Source organism: Haematobia irritans, chromosome 2 (genome assembly GCF_050003625.1).
Source record: "Haematobia irritans isolate KBUSLIRL chromosome 2, ASM5000362v1, whole genome shotgun sequence".
NCBI lineage: Eukaryota > Metazoa > Arthropoda > Insecta > Diptera > Muscidae > Haematobia > Haematobia irritans.
In genome coordinates, this window is record NC_134398.1 from 145,963,395 (window position 1) to 145,985,572 (window position 22,178).

The 22,178-nt window shown below is 32.8% G+C and overlaps 1 protein-coding gene across 4 annotated transcripts in view; it reads left to right on the forward strand.

Moving 5' to 3' along the window:
* dac (dachshund family transcription factor) overlaps positions 1 to 3,186 on the forward strand; it is an 85,840-nt gene extending 82,654 nt beyond the window's left edge. For all 4 annotated transcript variants that reach the window (XM_075296507.1, XM_075296503.1, XM_075296505.1 and 1 more), the window contains exon 12: positions 993 to 3,186. In XM_075296507.1, the coding sequence (XP_075152622.1) occupies positions 993 to 1,132 (140 nt within the window). In that variant the 3' untranslated portion in view covers positions 1,133 to 3,186. The remainder of the gene's footprint in view (positions 1 to 992) is intronic.
* The last annotated feature ends 18,992 nt before the right edge of the window (positions 3,187 to 22,178 follow it).

Sequence of the window (22,178 nt, forward strand, 5' to 3'; positions counted from 1 at the left end):
GCGGCACATTTTCCCATAAAAAAAATACGAATTATATGCATTTAGGTATATCAAACGTGACACAATCATTGTTAGAAAATGGCACAAAAAGTGGCTCAATTTCTCATAAAGAACAATACAAATAAGCTGCATATGTAGAAGCTTTTCTAAATAGAATTGTGAAATTTTTGTTTCAAATTAATTTAAATTTAATAATGCTATACTGATTCCATTGAAAATCACCACTTTTACTTTACAGTTCACACAATTGAGAATACACAACATTTGTTGCATAGTTTTAGGCGGTACATAAGACCGATTGAATGCATGATACGCGAAGGGAAAAGTCATTGCAAATATAGTATTGGTAGAGTATTTATTTTTTTTAACTTGTAAAACACCAATTACATTCCTAATCATAACAGTATTTGGAAACAAAATATATGTTACAGTATAAAAGGAATTAATTTAAAAAAATTCACAACATTATAAAAAGAGGTCGCACAAAATTGTAAAAAGTATTGTACACGCAAAAAAATACTTTTTGCCTTCAATCACGAAATTAATTGATCCATTAATGTTTAATTGAAATGTCTTCAATCACAGAAATGATAGTATCAATTAAAAAAATTATTGAGAGTCAATTAAAAAATTAATTGAAAGTCAATTAAAAAGTAATTGAAAGTCAATTAAACAATTAATTTATGTTATTAATTTTTGTGATTGAATCAATTAAATTTTTAATTGAAGATTTTTTAAAACTTTTTACTGTGTATTTAGGGGCAAAAGAAATAAGTGCCATAAAATTACCAACTCTTGAAAAACGTGGCAAATTTATCACCAAAGTGGCCCAATGGTAACTGGATATTCTTCCTTTGAAACCGATCCCCTTATTGAGCATCAATGTGATCCTCTCGTTGGTTTAAAAATTCATTTAAATTATATCTATTTTCGTATATTCATTTCTTACCATTTACTAATTTTGCAAATTTTTGGTTCTTGTTTCTTTTTAGAATCTCTGGCCCAAGAAATTGAATTGGAGCGTAAAACTCGATCCGCAGGTGGAGAGCGTGATGTGAAAAGTCCTTTGGCAGAGAGACAAGCTGCGGCGGCTTATTATAAAAATTCGGTATTGTTTGGAAGCGCTAACTAAGTAGATCTTGAATATCCATATATGGAGTGATTTATTTTAAAGGCAAACCATACAAAAAACTCTAGGTACGTTTGGCATTTTGTTCATATAATTTTCAAATAATGATCTCAAGGTGCAATTTATATTGTGAAAAAGAAAATATGGTGAATTTTTGAGGAGAATAACAAAAAAACAAAAGAAAAACATGCCAGAAAAGTTTCGAAGATATTTATATGCAAAATTTATGAAGAAAATTTTATGAAAGATATATAGAGATAACTTTTATTGAAAGTCTAATTTTTATAAAACAAAAAACCTTTAATATGCTGTGTAAATATTAATTAGAGGAGGATCTCTTCTTTAAAAATATTTTGTTTTAGTTTTTAAGCTAAAAAAGATAAGAAATTTTTTTATATTAAAAATTTATAAAAAAAAAATATATAAAAATATATAATGTGTAAATAAATTGTTTATGCTAATTAGCTTTTAGACATTCGCTTAATTAGTGTTTTGTAAGCTTAGGAGTAGACAGGGATTTAGTCAAGGGGTTAGAGGCGAAATTTATATACGAGTACTTTTTGGCTTATGTAAAATTTCCAAGAACAATTATTGAAGTGGAATCCTCTAACCCAGATAAAATCTTGGCTATGTCTTCGTTAGGAAGTATTATGATCGCTAGTGAGAACAAATGATTAAACATAAAGAAAATTTTTTAATGTATATTTAACAAATTCATTTGATTAATTTTTTAAAATTTTTCCTTCAATATGGGTATACACATTTTAAGTCTTTGTTTTCTTTGTAGAAATAGCTAGTTCTTAAAACTTTAAGTTTTGTTAAATTTTGTAGTATATAATTTCTAAGAATAGAATTTTCTTTGGCTTTTTGTGTAATATTCTTTTTTCCTTTTTAAATATTAAATTTTTTATTTTTAATACCGATTAAAATATTGTTTATACAAAATATGTCATGAATTTATGGTAAAATGCTAGAGAGATCCTTAGAAAGGCCTGGAAGTTTAAATTTATTTAACATATTTTTTTTAATAATAATAATTATAGGTTTTAAGTAAAATAAATGCATATATAGTAAATAGACATAATTAGGAATTTATAGAAAGAAAGAAAATAATAATAATAATATCCAAAACAGTTTTAGGCTTATGCATAGTAATAATAATTTTAGAATTTTTTCCAGCATTACATGAAAACAAAAATTAATTAAAAACAATCAAAGCAAGCATATAATAAAATAATACTATAAAACAAATATTTAATAATTTTTTAAAATAAATTCAAATATTTGTAAGCATAATAAAATTCAACTATAATCTCATATGCTTCCCCCCCTTACACCACATCAAAATTCATTTATAGGAGACATTAGAAGACTACACAAACCACATTTGTTCCATAAATTAGGATATAAAAAAAAAAAATAAAAAAAATCTACCACAATCAATAAAGCCACAATAAAACCAAAAATAATTAAAAACAAAAACATCCAAAATTATTGTAAACAGACTTTGCATAATGATAAAGAAGAATAAAATTTCACAACTCTATTACACGCACATACACATAAACACATACCCACTCAGTGAGAGACACCAATCTTCATTATCTCCCTCTCTTAGTATTGTCAGCATCATCATCATCACCATACGATATTTATATTCAACAAACAATAATAATTTATAATTAATAACTAACAACAAAGCATGAAATACACACACACACACAAGAAAAAACTCTAATTCTAATAATATAATTATTATAAATAATAAAATGCTTCGTATTTATATAACAACATAATAAAGTGAAAAAATATCAATACTAATAAATTAAAATGGCAAGCTCCTAGTACTATGGTCTCTCTCTCTTACGTACTTATTTCCAAACAAATACAAAACCCGTAATAGTAACAATAAATTATAAATCATTACTATTACGATTATTATTATAATGATGTAACAATACAACAGCAAAAAAAAATTAAAACCATCTATATATACTATTATTAATTATTATATTATTATTAAACCAACAAAAAAAGCAAGAAGATAAACATCAACAACAAACAACAAAAATCAAATAAAAATAAATTATTATTAAAAACAATAAATTTGTGTATTTTGTATTTATTTTATTGGTTCTGGGAAAATTTAATTAGAAATGGTTTGAATAGATTAAAGGTAAATCGATAATGGATAGAAACCTTGAATGTATTCATTAACCGAATTTTATAGACACTTAACGAAAACATATTGTGGTGAGTATCAAGTTAGTTCTTTACTAATGAAAATAGCTACAGTAAAAAATTAAAGGTAACATTAAAAGGTAAATTATAGTTAAAAATTTAAAAAAGTCTGCCGTGGCTTTGACAACGCATAATGCAAATATCAAAAGATTGATTACAAGTTACTTCAATCTTCGCACGAAGTTGTTCATTTCACTCTTAAATTCTTCAATTTTTATATTGTGAACTAGAAATTTTGGTAATATGATTAAAAACATGTATATACGGCCGTAAGTTCGGCTAGGCCGAATCTTATGTACCCTCCACCAGGGCTGTGGAGCCGGAGTCGGAGTCTTGGAGTCGGAGTCAGAAGATTTTGCTGGAGTCGGAGTCGGAGCCGTAAAAATTTTGCTCGACTCCGACTCCGGCTAAACCAAATTTTTTAAAACACTTCACATTTTTGTAACTAAGCAAGTTTTTACGCAAATTAGTTTCCATTGCGTTATTCATTCGATCAATGTACAGCATGATTGTAAATGAAAATCAACTTCCAATTATGGCTATCTTTTGATGTTTCCTAGAATGTTAGACTAGCAGATGGGCTGGATCGATCCATTTTAATACCCGAAATTATTTTTTTTTTAAATTTTATTTCTATTTATATTATTTTCTGTCAATATTTCACATACGTATATGGCCTTAAAATACATATATGAAATATTCACAGAAAAATTTTTCAAAGTTGTTTTTTTATAGAAAATTTTGTCAAAATTTTATTTCTATAGCAAATTTTGTGAAAATATTATTCCTATAAAAAATTTATTCATTATTATTATTACTATAGAAATATTTTTTTCTATAGAAAATTTAGTCAAAATTTTATTTCTATAGAAAATTGAGTCAAAATTTTGTTTCTATAGAATATTTTGCAAAATTTTGTTTCTATAGAATATTTTGAAAAATGTTATTTCTATAGAAAATTTTGCTAAAGTTTGTTTGTTACACAATTTTTTTTTAAATTTTATTTCTATTGACATTTTAATTCTATAAAAATTTAAGTCAATATTTTATTTCTATAGAAAATTTTGTCAAAATTTTATAGTAATAATTTTTTTATTAGAAAATTTTGTCAAAATTTAATTTCTATAGAAAATTTAGTCAAAATTTTGTTTCTGTAGAATATTTTGCAAAATTTTATTTTATTTTATTTTATTTCTAAAATTGTATTTTTATTGATAATTTTTTCAAAATTTTATTTCTATAGGAAAAAATTGTCAAATTTTATTTCTATAGCAAATTTTCTCAAATTTTTTTTCTTACTGTTGCTCACTGCTATAAAAAATGTATTCGAAATTTTATTACTATAGAAATATTTTTTTCTATATAAAATTTAGTCAAAATTTTATTTCTATAGAAAATTTTGCAAAATTTTGTTTGCTACACATCTTTAATTGTATTTCTATGGATAACTTTTTCAAACTTTTATTTCTATAAAAATTTTTGCCAAATTTTTTTTCCATAAAAATTTTATTCAAAATTTTATTTCTATATATTTGGTCAAAATTTGATTTCTATAAAAAATTTTGCCAAAATTTTATTTCTATAGAAAATTTAGTCAAAATTTTGTTTCTGTAGAAAATTTTGCAAAATTTTATTTACTAGACAAAAATTTTTCCAAAATTGTATGCTCACTGATGCTCACTGCTAAGTCGAAAACTTGTAGAAATGACTCAAATTTCCAAATTTTTCAATGAATGAATCATAAATGCATTTTTGCGAAATTGTCTAAACAATTATAAATATTTCCCAAATATTGCCCGAGATTTTGTAGAAGTCTGATTTGAGATTTTATCAAAATGTAGATCTAAATACAAAGTTGTGCAGAGTATATTATAATCGGCCCGCCCGACTTTAGACTTTCCTTGCATTTTTATTTTTTGTTAAAATTGTGTTACGTCCCATAACGTTAGATTTAAATTTAAAGTACATAGATTTTGTAGAAGTATATAAAATTTTGTCTAAATCGATTCAGATTCAAATTCATGCATATGGGAATATAAACCTTTATATAGCCCGCAACAAATTTTAAGGGATTTGAGATAGTATCAATAATTTTGGTCCACAAATACATATACTGTTGGTATCTTCTCATATTATAATGGGTATTTATAGCATTATTTTATTTATTAAACATTGTCCTAAATTTGAAATACAGAGTTTAATTGGCATCTAATGTGAAATTAAGACCTATTTTTTTGCACACATAAATAAACACGATACTTTATATCGATACACTTACGGAACCCCCACAATAGAACTACAAATTAGTGGTATTAAAATGAGATTTAGTTATATAACCCGCAGTCGACTTCGGAGTCGGAGTCGAGCAGATGAAAAATGCTGGAGTCGAGCAAAATTGGCTCCACTCCACAGCCCTGCCCTCCACCATGGATTGCGTAGAAACTTCTGCGAAAGACTGTCATCCACAATCGAATTACTTGGGTTGTGGTATCTTAAAACTTCTTAACATCGTTTTCTAAATTGTGAGTTAGTCCATACGTGGTATATATTAGACAAAAAAGGTACGTATAGGTAAGCCTACAAATAATTACGAATCGATATGGAATTTTGTACGGTACGTAGAGAGGCAGAATTGAAATATGGGGGTCGCTTATATGGGGGCTATATACAAATATGAACTTGATATGGACCAATTTTTCTGTGATTGGGGATCGAATTATCTGAGGGCTATATATAACTATAGAACGATATGGACCTAGTTAGGCATGGTTGTTAACGGCCATATACTAGCACATTGTACCAAATTTCAACTGACTGGGATGAAATTTGCTCTTCCAAGAGGCTCCAAAACCAAATCTCGGAATCGGTTTATATTGGGGGCTATATATGATTATGGACTGATATGAACCAATTCCTGCATGGTTGTTGAATACCATATACTAACATCACGTATCAAATTTCAACCGAATCGGATGAATTTTGGTCTTCCAAGAGGCTCCGGAGGTCAAATCTGGTGACCGGTTTATATGGGGGCTATATATAATTATGGACCGATGTGGACCAATTTTTGCATTAGAGACCATATACCAACCCCATGTACCAAATTTCAGTCGGATCGGATGAAATTTGCTTCTCTTAGAGGCTCCGCAAGCCAAATCGGGGGATTGGTTTATATATATAATTATGGATCGATGTGGATCAATTTTGGCATGGTTGTTCGAGATCATATGCTGACACCGTGGACCAAATTTCAGCCGGATCGGATGAAATTTGCTTCTCTTAGAGGCTCCGCAAGCAAGAGGCTCGGGGGATCGGTGTATATGGGGGCTATATATAATTATGGATCGATGTGGACCAATTTTTGCTTGATTGTTAGAGATCATATGTTGACACAATGTACCAAATTTCATCCGATCAGATGAAATTTTCTTCTCTTAGAGGTTCCGCAGGCCAAGTCGGGGGATCGGTTTATATGGGGGCGATATATAAATATAGACCGATGTGGACCAATTTTTGCATGGGTATTAGAGACCATTTACTAACACCATGTACCAAATTTCAGCCGGATCGGATGAAATTTGCTTCTCTTAGAGGATTTGCAAGCCAAATTTGGGGGTCCGTTTATATGGGAGCTATACATAAAAGTGGACCGATATGGCCCATTTGCAATACCATCCGACCTACTTTAATAACAACTACTTGTGCCAAGTTTGAAGTCGATAGTTTGTTTCGTTCGGAAGTTAGCGTGATTTCAACAGACGGACGGACGGACATGCTCAGATCGACTCAGAATTTCACCACGACGCAGAATATATATACCTTATGGGGTCTTAGAGCAATATTTCGATGTGTTACAAACGGAATGACAAAGTTAATATACCCCCATCCTATGGTGGAGGGTATAAAAATATTAATTGTTTTGGGACACCAGATCGTTAGATATTTGGTTAATTGTGATACATATATATGGGGGCTACATTCTGTTTTGGCATTATATGACGCATATTCTCTATGTTAAAGGGATGCCGTTTCGGAGTATTTTGATCCTATGGTAAGATGCAGCGTTGCCAGAATTCACTGCACGCAGAGAAGAAACGTTTTTGTCACAATCTTTATGAAAAAACTTTTTTCGTCGTCAAAAAAAGGACGTCACTTGAGAAAAGAAAACACAAAATTAACTTTGATTTTATTTATTTATCAACTAATTTATTGTTTATTTGTATTTATAATGTTGTGCAAGCCAACATCACATATTTTTACACACTCTATTTTGGTTCAATTTCAACAATAAGTAATCATTACATATTTACTTCGTGGCCATCAAATGTACCAACGCAGACATCATGTACTGCAAATGAAAATAAATTATACCATAAGCAAAATGCAGAACAAAAACCAGGTAAATTGTTTTCAATTACACTTTCCTTTTTTGTTTTCCCATAAAACCCCGTGCCTCTTCTGGATAAATATATTAACACAGTAATTCCGTATTCTCCGTCCATTCTAAGCAACAATCAAAACACGACTGACGCGCAAAATGAAAATCGTTTGTACCCACACAATGTTTTTATAAAATTCTTTCGCTGCAAAAAAGGTAAAACATTAGGTTAACAGGTTGGCTGATAAGTCCCCGGTCTAACAAAGAAAAACACATTTTTTGTCAAAATTCGTTTTTATTACTCAACATAGTTCCCTTCAAGAGCGATACAACGATTATAACGACCTTCCAATTTTTTGATACCATTTTGGTAGTACTCCTTCGGTTTTGCCTCAAAATAGACCTCAGTTTCGGCGATCACTTCTTCATTGCAGCCAAATCTTTTCCCTGTGAGCATCCTTTTGAGGTCTGAGAACAAGAAAAAGTCGCTGGGGGCCAGATCTGGAGAATGCGGGGAAGCAATTCGAAGCCCAATTCATGGGTGGGGAAGCAATTCGAAGCCCAATTCATGAAATTTTGCCATCGTTCTCAATGACTTGTGGCACGGTGCGTTGTCTTGGTGGAACAACACTTTTTATACCCTCCATCATAGGATGGGGGTATATTAACTTTGTCATTCCGTTTGTAACACATCGAAATATTGCTCTAAGACCCCATAAAGTATATATACTCTGGGTCGTGGTGAAATTCTGAGTCGATCTAAGCATGTCCGTCCGTCCGTCCGTCCGTCTGTTGAAATCACGCTAACTTCCGAACGAAACAAGCTATCGACTTGAAACTTGGCACGAGTAGTTGATATCGATGTAGGTCGGATGGTATTGAAAATGGGCCATATCGGTCCACTTTTACGTATAGCCCCCATATAAAGGGACCCTCAGATTTGGCTTGTGGAGCCTCTAACAGAAGCATATTTCATCCGATCCGGCTGAAATTTGGTATATGGTGTTGGTTTATGGTCTCTAACAACCATGCAAAAATTGGTCCACATCGGTCCATAATTATATATAGCCCCCATATAAACCGATCCCCAGATTTGGCTTGTGGGGCCTAAAAGAGAAGCAAATTTCATCCGATCCGGTTGAAATTTGGTACATGGTGTTGGTATATGGCCTCTAACAACCATGGGCAAATTGGTCCATATCGGTCCTTAATTATATATAGCCCCCATATAAACCGATCCCCAGATTTGGCTTGTGGAGCCTCTAAGAGAAGCATATTTCATCCGATCCGGCTGAAATTTGGTACATGATGTTGGTATATGGTCTCTAACAACCGTGCAAAAATTGGTCCACATCGGTCTATAATTATATATGGCGCCCATATAAACCGATCCCCAGATTTGGGTTGCGGAGCCTCAAAGAGAAGCAAATTTCATCCGATCCGCCTGAAATTTGGTACATGATATTGGTATATGGTCTCTAACAACCATGCAAAAATTGGTTCATATCGGTCCTTAATTATATATAGCCCCCATATAAACCGATCCCCAGATTTGGCTTGTGGAGCCTCTAAGAGAAGCGTATATCCGATCCATATAAACCGATCCCCAGATTTGGGTTGCGGAGCCTCAAAGAGAAGCAAATTTCATCCGATCCGCCTGAAATTTGGTACATGATATTGGTATATGGTCTCTAACAACCATGCAAAAATTGGTCCACATCGGTTCATAATTATATATAGCCTACATATAAACCGATCCCCAGATTTGGCTTGCGAAGTCTCCAAGAGAAGCAAATTTCTTCCAATCCGGTTGTAATTTGGAACATGGTGTTAGTATATGATCTTTAACAACCGTGCCAGAATTGGTCCATATCGGTCCATAATTATATATAGCCCCCATATAAAACGTTCTCCAGATTTGACCCCCGGAGCCTTTTGGAGGAGCAAAATTCATCCGATCCTGTTCAAATTAGGAACGTGGTGTTAGTGTCGCTAACAACCATACCAAAATTGGTCCAATCACACAAAAATTGGTCCATATCGGTTCATAATCATGGTTGCCACTAGAGCCAAAAATAATCTACCAAAATTTTTTTTTTATAGAAAATTTTGTCAAAATTTTATTTCTATAGAAAATTTTGTTAAAATTTTATTCGGTTCATAATAAAATTTTCATCATTGTCAAAATTTTATTTCTATGGAAAATTTTGTCAAAATTTATTTCTATAGAAAATTTTTTTAAAATTTTATTTCTATAGAAAATTTTGTTCAAAGTTTATTCGGTTCATAATCATGGTGGCCACTCGGGCCAAAAATAATCTACCAAGATTTTATTTCTATAGAAAATTTTGTCAAAAGTTTATTCTATAAAAAATTTTGTTAGAATTTTATTTCTGCAAAAATTTTTTTCAAAATTTCCTTGTATAGAAAATTTTGTCAAAATTTTTATTTCTATAGAAAATTTTGTGAAAATTTTATTTCTATAGAAAATTTTGTAAAAATTTTATTTCTGTAGAAAATTTTGTCAAAATTTTATGTATACTTTGTCAAACTGAATTATATACGTATTGGATCGATCTTTTTTGATGTAATATATAGCACGTATGGACTTACATATAATTTAGAAGATGGTGTTAGGAAGTTTTAAGATACCTTGCCATCGGCAAGCGTTACCGCAACTTAAGTAATTCGATTCTGGATGGCAGTGTTTAGAAGAAGTTTCTACGCAATCCATGAAGGAGGGTACATAAGCTTTGGCCTGGCCGAACTTACGGCCGTATATACTTGTTATAAAATTCTTTCGCTACAAAAAAGTTAAAACATTAGGTTAACAGTTTGGCTGATAAGTTCCCGGCCTAACAAAGAAAAACGCATTTTTTTGTCAAAATTCGTTTTTATTACTCAACATAGTTCCCTTCAAGAGCGATACAACGATTATAACGACCTTCACATTTTTTGATATCATTTTGGTAGTACTCCTTCGGTTTTGCATCAAAATAGGCCTCAGTTTCGGCGATCACTTCTACATTGCAGCCAAATTTTTTCCCTGCGAGCATCGTTTTGAGGTCTGAGAACAAGAAAAAGTCGCTGGGGCCAGATCTGGAGAATACGGTGGACATGTGTTTTGTTATTATTTTGGCATTATGGGCAAAATTTTTTTCTTGGTTCGTTAAAAGAAATCGAAACGTATGCTAACCACTGCTCCACGTGGCCAACAAATGTATGTTTCTGTTAAATAATGTTATGTTTGCATGGGCTCGTGGGCGCTGCAAGCTATACTATATAAATGTAACTTATAACGATAATTGTCTATTGGTGACTATAACAGCTACGTAGCCCAGTGGTAGTGTGTTGGCTTACAAATTGCATGGTTCCCGGTTCGATTCTCCGTTCAGGCGAAAGGTAAAATTTAAAAAAATTATAAAATTGAATAATTTCTTCAACATTATTTGTATTACAGAAAAAGGTGCCCAGAACTAAAAATTTCGTGGAAGTGAAAATTATGTGAGGGAATGAGCACAATCTTCTTGGGGAGAAAATTCTTCCAAGCATATAATATTTTTGGGCTCAAAATGCTTCCAAACATATAATATGTTCACATAAAACAAGTATAATAATGTTTCGGCAATATCGAATAATATATGTGCTTCCTGCAAAATATGTTTGGAACATATGTTAGAGAAGCGATTTTTTTTGAGGGTATACGAATTTAGTAAATCTTTATGCTTAATTTGTGTATCATTTTTTCCCGGTTTTTGTTAATTTAACTTAGATACGCAAAAAATTATTAGAGTAAAGGAAACTTTATCTAAACATAATAAATCCATGAACTAAAATAAAGTTTAATTGGCCTTAGTGAAATAGAGAGTTCACTTTGTTTTGAGTGTTGTTTCACTAAAAACCACTAGATTATAATTAGCAAATTTTTCTATAGAAATAAAATGTTGACAAATTTTTCTATAAAAAATAAAATTTTGACAAAATTTTCCATAAAAGTAAATTCATGAGAAAATTTTCTATAGAAAAAAAATTTTAAGAACATTTTCTATAAAAAAATAGAAAATTTTCGATAGAAACAAAATCTTGAGAAAATTTGCTATAGGAATGTGACAAAATTTTCTATAGTAATAAAATTTTAACAAAATCTGATCTTAAATTCCAAAATAAAATTTTGTAGATTTCTTTTGTGCAAAAATGTTTTTTGTGATAAAAGTTTGAAATTTTCGAAGAAATTCTTAAAAACTTAACAAAAGTGCAACGTTTTCAAACATTTTGTTTTCTTTGCGTGTAGTATCAATAGAATTGTGTCTCATCTTCTTTGAATTTGGAATCAATATCAAAATCATAAAGACAAAATGTTTTGTACAGCGCAAATGTAACATATTTGCAGAGTAACATATTTACGAAAATCTGTAGATATAACGTTGTCTTATCCGTTGAACTTTTCATTTCGATATAACTTTCTACTACTAGCTCATCCTTATAGAATATAGCAGAACCCAAAGATAGTCATTTGTTTCAATTCCCAAGAACTTGCTAATATCCTCACATTTCACATGACACTCATTTTGTGTGGAGCACCTTTCATTATCTTTTAATTTAATTGTTTGATTTATTGATTTGCACTAAATGCCGAAACAGTTATAGGACATATATTTCACCATAAAATCGCACATTCTCCCATACACTTCTGATGACCATTTGTACGTGCAAAGTAAAAGTCTTTTTGGAAGAAAGGACCACTTCATCCACTTAATGGATGGAATGGACAACACATGTTTGTGCCATCCATACACACAGATAGATCGCCAGTACAGGCTGTGTTGTTGTGTTTTGTACTCTAAATACCCGTTTCTCGAATTGTGGCTCATAAAACCGTCAATCAGTTAAACGTTCTTTTAATTTTCGAATTATAAACATTATCAAAATTGAGTCGAGGAAGTTTTTTTAGTTTTTTTTGCGCTCTTTTGTATCTCTTTGTATTGTATGTAGAATTAATGGAGGGATAGTGTGTAGTAACCTATAATCTAATGCCGTTTGTCCAAAAAGTCCCAAATATGTTAAGAGTGCGTCACAAACCAACAATCAAACAAATATTTCATTTTTTTCGACCAATATTCTGTTTCTTCTTGATCACCCATCTTCATTTGAAATGTCTTTTATTGAAGAATTCTGTTAAAAATTCACAAAGTGGTATAGTCTTGGTGGTGTCTTCGAAAAATACCTTAATTTTTCTCTCCATGTTTGGAAATAACAGAAATATATAACAAAACCAATAATAAACTGAAATCGATAATTGAGGTCAGTTTTCGTCATTTTGCCAAATGTGAAAATTTCATGGTTACCCAGTGAACTATTTGAAAGGATTTATTGGGTTTTAATATACATACACAAAAAGGGAATGAAACTTCGATAAATGAGATGTGTATTCCTAATTTTAATTTTATGGAGAAAAAAACGTGAGCATAAAACGTTATCGTGAGTTTCGCGAATCACGTGAATTGTCGTGAATCGTGCGTGAGTGTGAGTCTTTAAAAGTAGTTCGTGCGTGAGCGTGCGTGAATAAACAATTTTATCTCCCCAAATGGTAATTAACCCATTAGGTGCGTAGGCAAAAACTACCTGGTTTGTGTCTCGACTAGTTAAATTAACAATTTTCTTTACGCACATCCAATTTTTGCATGGTTATTTGGGTCCATATACTTACATAACGTACCAAATTTCGGATGAAATTTGCTTCTCTAAGAGGATCCGCAAGCCAAATCTGGGGTCGGTGATCCGAATACTATCCGACCTTCAGCATTAACAATTACTTGTGCCATGTTTTAATTCGATATCTTGGTTAGTTTGGTAGTTAGTTTGATTTCAACATACGGACGGACGAATATCGCTGGGAGGAAAGAATTATTTCTTGTTTGTAAGCTGGATGCTAACGATGCCTCTTAAACTCAAACAAAACAAGAAAGGAAAGTCTAAAGTCGGGCGGGACGGACTATATTAAACCCTGCACCACTTTTTAGATGCACATTCTCGATACCATATCCAATGTGTTGGGTGCTATATATAAAGGTTTATGTTCCCATACACATATATATTTAAATCTGGACAAAATTTGTCAGAGTTCTACAACATTTATAGACTTTAAGTTTAAGTCGGCTAGTACCCAGGGGTGGAACACAATGTTAGTAAAAAACAAGTATATACGGCCGTAAGTTCGGCCAGGCCGAAGCTTATGTACCCTCCATCATGGATTGCTTAGAAACTTCTTCTAAACACTGCCATCCACAATCGAATGACCTAAGTTGCGGTAACGCTTGCCAATGGCAAGGTATCTTAAAACCTCCTAACACCATCTTCTAAATTGTATGTAAGTCCATACGTGGTATATATTAAATCAAAAAAGATCGATCCAATACGTATATAATTCAGTTTGAAAAAGTAGAAATAAAATTTTAACAAAATTTTCAATAGAAATAAAATTTTCACAAAATTTTCTATGGAAATAAAAATTTTGACAAAATTTTCTATAGAAAGAAAATTTTGACAAAAATTTCTACAGAAATAAAATTTTAAAAAAAATTTCTATAGAAATAAAATTTTGGTAGATTATTTTTGGCTCGAGTGGCAACCATGATTATGAACCGAATAAAATTTTAACAAAATTTTCTATAGAAATAAAATTTTGACAAAATTTTCTATAGAAATAAAATTCTGACAATGATGAAAATTTTATTATGAACCGAATAAAATTTTAACAAAATTTTCTCTTGAAATAAAATTTTGACAAAATTTTCTATACAAATAAAATTTTGGTAGATTATTTTTGGCTCTAGTGGCAACCATGATTATGAACCGATATGGATCAATTTTTGTGTGATTGGACCAATTTTGGTATGGTTGTTAGCGACCATATACTAATATCACGTTCCTAATTTGAACCGGATCGGATGAATTTTGCTCCTCCAAGAGGCTCCGGAGGTCAAATCTGGAGAACGTTTTATATGGGGGCTATATATAATTATGGACCGATATGGACCAATTCTGTCACGGTTGTTAAAGATCATATACTAACACCATGTTCCAAATTACAACCGGATCGTATGAAATTTGCTTCTCTTTGAGGCTCCGCAAGCCAAATCTGGGGATCAGTTTATATGGGGGCTATATATAATTATGGACCGATGTGGACCAATTTTTGCATGATTGTTAGAGACCATATACCAACACCATGTACCAAATTTCAGCCGGATCGGATGAAATATGCTTCTCTTAGAGGCTCCACAAGCCAAATCTGGGGATCGGTTTATATGAGGGCTATATATAATTAAGGACCGATATGGACCAATTTTTGCACGGTTGTTAGCGACCATATACCAACACCATGTACCAAATTTCAGCCGGATCGGATGAAATTTGCTTCTCTTTTAGGCTCCGCAAGCCAAATCTGGGGATCGGTTTATATGGGGGCTATATATAATTATGGACCGATGTGGACCAATTTTTGCGTGGTTGTTAGAGACCATATACCAACACCGTGTACCAAATTTCAGCTGGATCGGATGAAATATGCTTCTTTTAGAGGCTCCACAAGCCAAATCTGAGGGTCCCTTTATATGGGGGCTATACGTAAAAGTGGACCGATATGGCCTACATCGATAACAACTACTTGTGCCAAGTTTCAAGTCGATAGCTTGTTTCGTTCGGAAGTTAGCGTGATTTCAACAGACGGACGGACGGACGGACATGCTTAGATCGACTCAGAATTTAACCACGACCCAGAATATATATACTTTATGGGGTCTTAGAGCAATATTTCGATGTGTTACAAACGGAATGACAAAGTTAATATACCCCCATCCTATGATGGAGGGTATAAAAATATGGGAAAAATTTAAATCTGAGCCAATTTTGAGGCAACTTCGCAAAACTGTATTTATGATTTATCGGTCGATAGATATGTATTTGAAATAAGGGGAAATTTGAGTCACTTTTACAAATTTTAGACTTAGCAGTGGCGATTTTATAAGGAAAATGTGGGTATTTTGGCCATTTTTGCCCAAATCGGAAAAACATATATATGGAGGCTATATCGAAATCTGAACCGCTCTCAACCAAATTTGACATGCATACTTAGTATTTTAATTCTATTCCCTGTGCAAAATATCACGCAAATTGGACTACAACTTTGACCTCTGTGGACATATCATGGAAAATCGGACGAAAGATATATATGGAAGCTATATCTAAATCTGAACCGATTTCAATAAAATTTAGTACACTTGGCTACACAACTAATTGTACTCCTAGTGCAAAATTTCCACCAAATTGGGATAAAACTCTGGCTTCTGGGGCCATATAAGTTCATATCGGGTGAAAGATATATATGGGAACTATATCTAAATCTGAACCGATTTCAATCAAATTTTGCACACTTGACTATACGACCAAGTGTTATGTTTGTGCATGTACGTGAGGCATGTCGGTGTAAAACTCTGGCTTCTGGGTCCATATAAGTGCATATCGAGCGAAAGATATATATGGGAGCTATATCTCAATCTGAACCGATTTCTTCCAAAAACAATAGGGTTCTATTCTGACCCAAAACAGAAACTTGTGCCAAGTTTGAAGGTGATTGAACTTACACTGCGACCTAGACTCTGATCACAAAAATGTGTTCATAGACCGACGGACATGGCGAGATCGACTCAGGGACCAACGTTGAGCATTATTGCCAAAGACACCATGTGTCTATCTCGTCTCTTTCTGGATGTTGCCAACAATCTTCATGGGGTAGTGTGTTTTATCTGTAGTTCTACACTGAAAGAAAAAATTTCTTTTCTGAGGAACGAAATTTTAGACAAGTGAAGTTTTCTTTTGACACTAAGAAAATTTCTTTAAAAAATTTTCTGGTAAATATAATATGGTTAGATGCAAATATATATTAATTTAGAAATAGCCTATAAACATATATGTGTTTAGAAAGAGAGACCTAGAGAGTATGCTGCAAGTAAAATAATGGAAGTAACCAATTGGCGCCTTAAAAATATATCAACACAAAAAAAATGTCATTAAATTTGTTTGCTACCAGTGTATGCCCTAAGGTGAAACATAATATGTTTGAACAATACAAACAATATTTTATTTGCACCAATCCTGAAAATATATATGTTTGGAGCAAAATGTGTTTGGGGTATATGTTACAGAAGCATTTTTTTATACCCTCCACCATAGAATGGGGCGTATATTAACTTTGTCATTCCGTTTGTAACACATCGAAATATTGCTCTAAGAACCCATAAAGTATATATATTCTGGGTGGTGGTGAAATTGTGAGTCGATCTGAGCATGTCCGTCCGTCCGTCCGTCTGTTGAAATCACACTAACTTCCGAACGAAACAAGCTATCGACTTCAAACTTGGCACAAGTAGTTGTTATTGATGTAGGTCGGATGGTATTGCCAATGGGCCGTATCGGTCCACTTTTACGTATAGCCCCCATATAAACGGACCCCAAAATTTGGCTTGCGAGGCCTCTAAGAGAAGCAAATTTCATCCGATTCGGCTGAAAATTGGTCCACATCGGTCCATAATTATATATAGCCCCCATATAAACCGATCCCCCGATTTGGCTTGCAAGGCCTCTAAGAGAAGCAAATTTCATCCGATCCGGCTGAAATTTGATACGAGATGTTAGTATATGGTCTCTAACAACCATGCAAAAATTGGTCCACATCGGTCCATAATTATATATAGCCCCCATATATACCGATCACCATATTTGACCTCCGGAACCTCTTGAAAGACCAAAATTCATCTGATTCAGTTGAAATTTGGTACGTGGTGTTAATATATGGCCTCAAACTCCCAAACAAAAATTGGTCGATATCGGTCCATAATTATATATAGGCCCCATATAAACCGATCCCCAGATTTGACCTCCAGAGCCCCTTGGAAGAGCAAAATTCTTCCCATTCGGTTGGAATTTGGTACGTGGTGTTAGTATATGGTATCCAACAACCATGCAGGAATTGGTTCCTATCAGTCCATAATTATATATAGCTCCCATATAAACCGATCCCCAGATTTGACCTCCGGTGCCTTTTGGAGAAGCAAAATTCATCGGATCTGCTTGAAATTTGTACGTGGTGGTAGTATATGATATTTAACAACCATGCCAAAAGTGGTCCATATCAGTCCATAACCATACATAGCCCCATATAAACCGATCCCGAGATTTGGTTTTGGAGCCTCTTGGAGGAGCAAATTTCATCCGAGTGAGTTGAAATTTGGTACATTGTGCTAGTATATGGTCGTTAACAACCATGCCTAACTAGGTCCATATCGGTCTATAGTTATATATGGCCCTCAGATAAATCGATCCCCAATCACACAAAAATTTGTCCATATCAAGTTCATAATTGTATATAGCCCCCATATAAGCGACCCCCATATTTCAATTCTGGCCCTCTACGTACAAAAAGTCCATATCGATTCGTAATTATTTGTAGACTTACCTATACATAACTTTTTTGTCTAATATATACCATGTATGGACTAAATCACAGTTTAGAAAACGATGTTAAGAAGTTTTAAGATACCACAACCCAAGTAATTCGATTGTGGATGACAGTCTTTCGTAGAAGTTTCTACGCAATCCATGGTGGAGGGTACATAAGATTCGGCCTGGCCGAACCTACGGCCGTATATACTTGTTTTTGTTGAGGGTGTGGATGTTTAAAATTCGGCTCTAATTGTATTACTTTGCTCTACAATTATGATTGTGACAACCATGCTTCATGTCTGCCTGTTGAGACAAACGTTAGACAGAATTATTTTCTCCTACTGAAAATACCTTGCAACAAAAGGGAATTTCCTTTGTCTGAAAATTTGTTTGTGGGGAAATTATTTTTTCTTTGGGTGTATATCAACTAGAGGTCTGCATCGAATAACTTTTCACTACATGTATGCAATTCGCTGTCGAATATAGTACATACACTGTCTTTCTCTCAGAGCGCAAGTAGTGAAGTGAAGAGAACACTTGCTTGTCAAATACCACCAAGTACTTATCCGAAACAATATGTGTTCCGAAAAAAAGGAACAATAAAAATGTAAGTACTTGAGAAAAAGTACAACATGGATTCTCTTCACTTCACGTGGTACCACAAGTATTTCTCAGTTATGTGCGAAGCAAAACTTTCCATAATTATTAATCATAGATATGTATGTATGTCACATATTTCATATATTTATGCACGCAAAAAAATAATTCTTTCCTCCCAAACGAAATTTTAGACAAACAAAGTTCGTTTCTAATTTGCTTTTCGTTGTAAGGAAGTGTATTTGGAAGAAAAGTATATACTTTTTGTGATAAACGTTTATTCTTTTCCAGGATGTAAAACAATTTCATAAAGGCTAACTCAAAAAAAAGTTTTCTTGCTAATTGCATTTTCCCTCACATCTTTCTCACATCCACGAGGTTTTTTAGTTCTTAACACCTTTTCCTGTAATACCAACAATGTAGAAGAAATTATACGATTTTATAAATTTTTATTTTTTTTACCTTTCGCCTGGACGGAGAATCGAACCGCGGACCATGCACTTTGTAAGCCAACACACTAACCACTGAGCTATGTACCTGTTATGGTCATCAATAGATAATTATCCATATAAGTTATATTTATATAGCATAGCTTGCGGCGCCCATGAGCCGAATAAACAAAGTTTATTTAACAGAAACAAACAGTTAGTTTGGCACCGTGGAGCAGTGGTTGCTACGTCTGACTTGCATGCCAAGGGTCGTGGGTTCGATCCCTGCTTCGACCAAAGTTTTTTTTTTTGTTTTTTTGTTTTTTTTTACATATATTCCAGATATGTTCGGAAGATTCCGAAAAAATGTTGAACATTACATTGTACTATATTAAATTTTGAACTGTAAAATGTGTCTTATTAAAGACCTAAAGTCACAAAAGAACAGTGTTTGATATAAACGAAATGGACTGTGTTGTTGTTTCAAAAATAATTTTTTTTATTGAAAAAATAAAAATTTTGTAACAAACGAATTTTTTTGGTGATAAAAGTTTAAAATTTTCGAAGCAATTCAAAAAACTCTAACAAAAGAAAAACGTTTTCGGTACACGTTTTCCAAACGTTTTTTTTCTTTGCGTGTGTATGTCACACACTTACCTTAACGTTAGCCGTTCTTTGTATCAATCCGAAAACATATATTATGGAGAGTAACTGTTTTCTTGTATTTCTGAAACTGCACGTGGTATATGGAGTACTTTAAGAAGTTTTGTTGTCGACGTGATTACTATGAGTACACTTCAATAAGAGAGAAAGAGGAATATGTGTTTGTTGGTAGTGAAGACATCAGAAGTTACTCGTGGCTTTTGGTGTTCATTAAAATGTGTACCAATTGTTTTGCGACTCTCTCAAATAGATGTACTCATTTAGCAAATACACGTGTACTCTGCATTTACAAATGGAGTTGTGCAGACCTCTAATATCAACATATCTTCATTTAATGGTTTCCTTTGTTCACTGGGTTATCAGAGGCACTACGAAATAAAATATTCGATTATGGAACTCATATACAAAGCCAAAACAAATCTCACCATCAATGTTTTAAATTTTTTATCTAATTTTTCTGTCCATCTATACCGTCACGTAAATGGTCAATGATGCGTGAGCATATTATAAAAAAAATCAAAACTCAAAAACGATATTTGTGCGATGTATCGCCTGAAATCAAAACTGCGTTAAAACGTTTTATGTACGTGATCGTTTAACTGTAAATTAAATATAATTTTGGAATAATCATAATCACAATCTTGGATGAATTTATTAAAAAAAAAAAAAACTCAAAGTTAGTATGAGAAATATAAGATAATGAAAAGGTTTTTATTTTTCGATCAACACAACTATAATTAGGGCAAATGAAGTGTGTTCACTCAATATCGGTTGAGGGTGTTATTTGAACTTTTGCCAGACGCATAAATCATTGAAAATGGATGTGAATCCAAGATGGATTTGTTTCAATCTAAACGAAGAGAACAAGATCGAGAAGATTTAAGGCAAATCTTCATGATCTTCATCGACCAATAGCTGAAGAGATTTCAAGGTTTTTAGTCTCCTTGTTTTTGGGGTTTTCAGGCAATTTTTGATCCCTGGGAATATTAGATTTAATTTCCTATAATTACAACTTTTGATCATTCCCTTATCTTGCTTTGCTTCTTTGGTTCTTTTCGATATATGTAACCCTAAGTTCGTGGATCATTTATCATCTGCCATTTGTATAGCCATTGTCACCAAGTACTTTGCCTAATAGTATTGGTGTTTTTTCTCCTTTATACCACGTAGCTGTGAGACATATTTGCCATGTTCATAGATGGTAATGTAACTGCAAAAATCCCCATGATTTTTACATGAAATCATTTTTATCGAACCATAATTTACACAAATAAAACGCCGTCAATTTTCATTTTCCTTAACATAATTTTCCTATTTACTATAACAGTTGTTGTAGTTGGTGTTCTTGTCTGTCCATCGGAAAGAGCTTTTTTTCTCAGATTGCTGTTGTCTTTGCAACAACCACATACAACTTTTTCAACAATTCAACACATTTGTAAGTTCACCTCTTTTTCAGCCGCTCATCTTTCCTAAAGTAAATAGAGTTTTTTTGTTAAAAAACATTGGCGTTGTCGAGTTATAAATCAGCCAGTGAATTTTGTCTTCTTTCTAGTCTAGGAATACTCCAACGCTTAAACGAGGAGCGGAAGGAAAGTTTTGGCCAATAAATGTTGAGTAGATTTAAATTAATTTTTATACCCACCACCATAGAATGGAGACGGGGGTTTAATAAATTTGTCATTCCGTTTGTAACACACCGAAATTTCGATTTCCGACTATATAAAGTATATATATTTTCAATCAGGGAGAAATTCTAAGACGATTGTCTGTCTGTCTGTCTGTCGCGCTACAGTCTTCAATAATGAAGCAAACGTGCTGAAATTTTGCACAAGCTCGACTTTTGTCTGCAGACAGTTCAAGATCGAAGATGGGCTATATCGGTCCAGGTTCTGATATAGTCCCCATATAAACCGACCTGCCGATTTTGGGTCTTGGGCTTATAGAAACAGTAGTTTTTATCCAAATTACCTGAAATTGGAAATCTAGAGGTATTTTGGTAGCACAAAGAGGTTTGTCGAAAATGGTGAGTGTCGGTCCATGTTTTGGTATAGTCCCCATATAGACCGATCTCCCGATTTTACTTCTTGGGCTTCTAGAATCTTTAGTTTTTATCCAAGTCGCTTGAAATTGGAAATCTAGAGGTATTTTGGGACCATAAAAAGGTGTGCCCAAAATGGTGAGTATCGGTCCATGTTTTAATATAGCCCCCATATAGATCGATTTTCCGATTTTACTTCTTGAG